Here is a 3,178-nt window from a genome sequence, read left to right as displayed (position 1 = left end):
ACACTATAAGTACCATTTTAAAAAAAATTATGGAGCAACCTACGTATGTGTGAAACAATGTGTTCGATTGTTTTGCTGTGTTACTGAATGAGTTCGATCATTGTTCCAAACACAAAACAATTATTCCGATAAACAATAATTTCGATCGGAATTATGTCGTTATATACCAACACACATAGGTTCTGACACTACAAAACTTGGGGGGGGGGGGTCACGGCCGAAAATCAACGGAGGGTCCCCAGCCGAAAAAACCCTAGCAAAATTGAATATTTCTGAAAATTTGTAAATCTTGGTTAGTTCGAGAGCTGGCAACAAAAAACCCTAGCAAAATTGAATAATTTTATTCCTTGTGAAAAACCCTAGGAAAATCGAATATTTTCGGGCGCTAGGGGGGGCTAGGTCAATGCGACCTATGCGAACTATGTCAGAACCTATGCCAACACAGGTATAATTAATATGAAAAATCATTTAGTAAAAAATATCGATATGGAACAATGAAAATGTCAAAAAATCGCCAATTCAATAGTATTCGTTTTTAAACTAAATCGATTGTGTGTGTTTTTTTCAATAGGAAAATGGCGAATCGTTTCAAGCCATCCATACCAGCGAAAGGAGAAACGAAGGATGAGATTACGACGATCAAATGTGCGCTGAAGACAATCATTCGCCCGAAATTCCAGCAAGCATTGATGAGCAAAATAATGGACCTGAGTTTGCAAGCCACTTCAATTTGCGTTTTGGGCTCATTGCTGTTCTTGTTCGAGGTGCAAAAGGCATACGAACATAGCAATTGAGAATAATGATTTCGCATTCTTTGGTGAAAGTGGAGAAAAAAAAGATCAAACTCTGCTTTAACCAAGTGCTATGGCATAAGAATCAGCCACCGAAACCGAAGTCGACGTACAAACCACGAGGAACAAAGCCACGAGGACCACGAGCAGAGCTACCACATATCGACCCTGAATTCAAAGCAATCGTCGAAGGTAATATAATAATAATAATAATAATAATAGTTGATTTATTTAGATATTTTGAACAATTTCATCCCCTTTATAAAAAAGCGAGTTTCGACTACACATTTGACAAACATATTTCATTTTTAGGTCTTGACGACTACCATCGTATCGATTGGCCCAACAACAAAGATTTCAGCAATGGCCGCAAGCATTTGGCCAATCAATACACAGACAACGTCGTCACCAATTCAACAACGCAACCTAACAAACACATCACCCAGTACTTGAAACTGAAAGTGTTTGAATTGAACACAGACGGAGAAGGGCACGCAGAGAAATTTTTGCCAAGTGACATCGAAAGTGTTGTAAAACTGATCATCAAAGAAAAAAACATCAAAGTGCCAAACAAACTCGAACGGTGTGGCGTGTTGTATGACATGGTGAACGACTTGAATGTGTTTCCAGAAATCGATCTGCATGACCTCACGACTGACGAAAAACATTGGTTTAAGGCCATGCCAATGTTCCTATCTATGCAACGCGAGATAGAAGAGTACAACTTGGAGTGGCCACATCAGCACCGATCCAAACGAAAGAAAAGAAAGCGCAAAAAGTCAAAGAAGAAACGTGAGTGGTGCCCCAAGCGCAAACAAATGCTCGACGATCCAAACTTTCGGCCATTCATCCGGATTTTCGCCGAAAGCACTTCAAATTCGACTGTTCAGTGTTCAAGCATGCACCGGGTGTTGTCTTCGCAAAAATTGCTGCCGAAAGTAGAAATCGAGAATAAAAACGGTAAAACCAGAATAATAAATATTCCACAAAAGGATTTCAACGATGCGAGTGATTTTTGGTGGGATCGGTATTTCGGTGACGTCGTGGCTGCTAAAAGGTAAGGCTAATTGACGCCCATAGATTCTGGAGTTGACGATTTAAGGGGGGGTAATTTGAGAAAATCTGAAGGGGGGTAATTTTGAAAGTCCATTCTATCCAGTGTAAATTTGCTTTCGGAAAAAAATTCGAGACCGAGAAATATTTTACAAATCTTCTTGTTTTTGCTCAGTGAACTAAAAGTGAAATTGCAGAGTTTAAGTAATGATGAAATCATGATATGATATTTCACTATATTACCTTCTGTAAACCAAAGTCACTAATACTAGTGTCGATATTGAATTTTTTGACATTTTCTTCTTTTTTAAGAATTATGCTGCCGTTCCGTGAAAATCTGGCCTCTGCTATAACATCAGCACTCGTACAACTACTTTGACATTCACCCATTATTACTAGTTTCAAAATTTTTTGTAAACTCCCTTTTTTTCGTCTATTTGAAGTTGTTACACGCTTCGACTCGAGGTGATTTCGCAATGAATTTAAGTTCTTTGAAGTAATCATATCAATCGCCGATAATAATTTGATTCGAAAATGCAGATGTGCAAAAACTGAGACATAAACAATATAGTAGATCGAACTTAATCAATTAAATAATCAAACAGTTGACCGGACTTAATTGTTTTGTCTACGTCGAATAAATAAATTTTGTTTAGTCGGACATTCGAATATGAAAATTGAATTTTTGAAAAACCTCAGCAAATCGGAATAATTTTTGCTCGAAAATAAAAATGGGAGTGGGTACTTTCAAAATCACAGAGGGGGTAAATTCGTTGCTCAGGGGGGTATTTTGTACCCTGGACCCCCTGGTCAGAATCTATGATGACGCTCGATTGCGATTGAATGATTGTTTAAGAAGATTCATTTGTTTGATTTTTTAGGACTATGGACATTGCTGAGACTTCCAATAGCGGAGGCGATCAATAGATATTTGTAAAAAGCCCGCGAAACTGTCGCTAAGGCCATCGAAGTAGCCGCTGCTGTCGCTGAAGCAGCCGCTGTTGCTGCCGCCAACGTGGATATTGATGTAGAAATGTTCGAGTACGACCAGCAGTCAGCTGATCATGCTGTCTAATCAGCACAACGCAAACAAAAAAAAACAAATGTAACATTAGTTATTAAGGCTATCATGTGGGATAGTAGCGTAGCAGAAGGTCGACACCCCATTTGCTTGATGTTGACTGCGCAGGAGTACAAACGGAGCGTTTTTTCATTGTAAGTATCATTCGATTTTGAAAAGAGTTTTTCGCTTCGGGAAGTGTCGATATCAATCGATGCTTTACATTAATGCTACGATTTGAAACAGAATTTTATGCTCATTGAAACACTCTATT

The 3,178-nt window shown here is 38.5% G+C and overlaps 1 protein-coding gene across 2 annotated transcripts; it reads left to right on the top strand.

Annotated features, from left to right (window-relative positions):
• The first annotated feature begins 349 nt into the window (after positions 1-349).
• Positions 350-2,912, top strand: LOC116351755. 2 transcript variants are annotated; one of them, XM_031783896.1, is made up of 4 exons: positions 350-445; positions 572-983; positions 1,104-1,848; positions 2,726-2,912. In XM_031783896.1, the coding sequence occupies exons 2-4, from the start codon at positions 800-802 to the stop codon at positions 2,769-2,771; spliced, it is 975 nt and encodes a 324-aa protein (XP_031639756.1). In that variant the 5' UTR covers positions 350-445; positions 572-799; the 3' UTR covers positions 2,772-2,912. The 2 variants fall into 2 exon arrangements, with proteins under 2 accessions (XP_031639756.1, XP_031639755.1); XM_031783895.1 differs by lacking the exon at positions 2,726-2,912 and adding an exon at positions 2,157-2,670 and having other exon boundaries at positions 351-445.
• The last annotated feature ends 266 nt before the right edge of the window (positions 2,913-3,178 follow it).

The sequence above is a fragment of the Contarinia nasturtii genome, unplaced genomic scaffold (genome assembly GCF_009176525.2).
Source record: "Contarinia nasturtii isolate CC-2019 unplaced genomic scaffold, AAFC_CNas_1.1 Cnas_scaffold_6203, whole genome shotgun sequence".
Lineage (NCBI taxonomy): Eukaryota > Metazoa > Arthropoda > Insecta > Diptera > Cecidomyiidae > Contarinia > Contarinia nasturtii.
The sequence above is the reverse complement of the archived record's forward strand: the minus strand, read 5'-3'. Positions and strand labels throughout refer to the sequence as shown.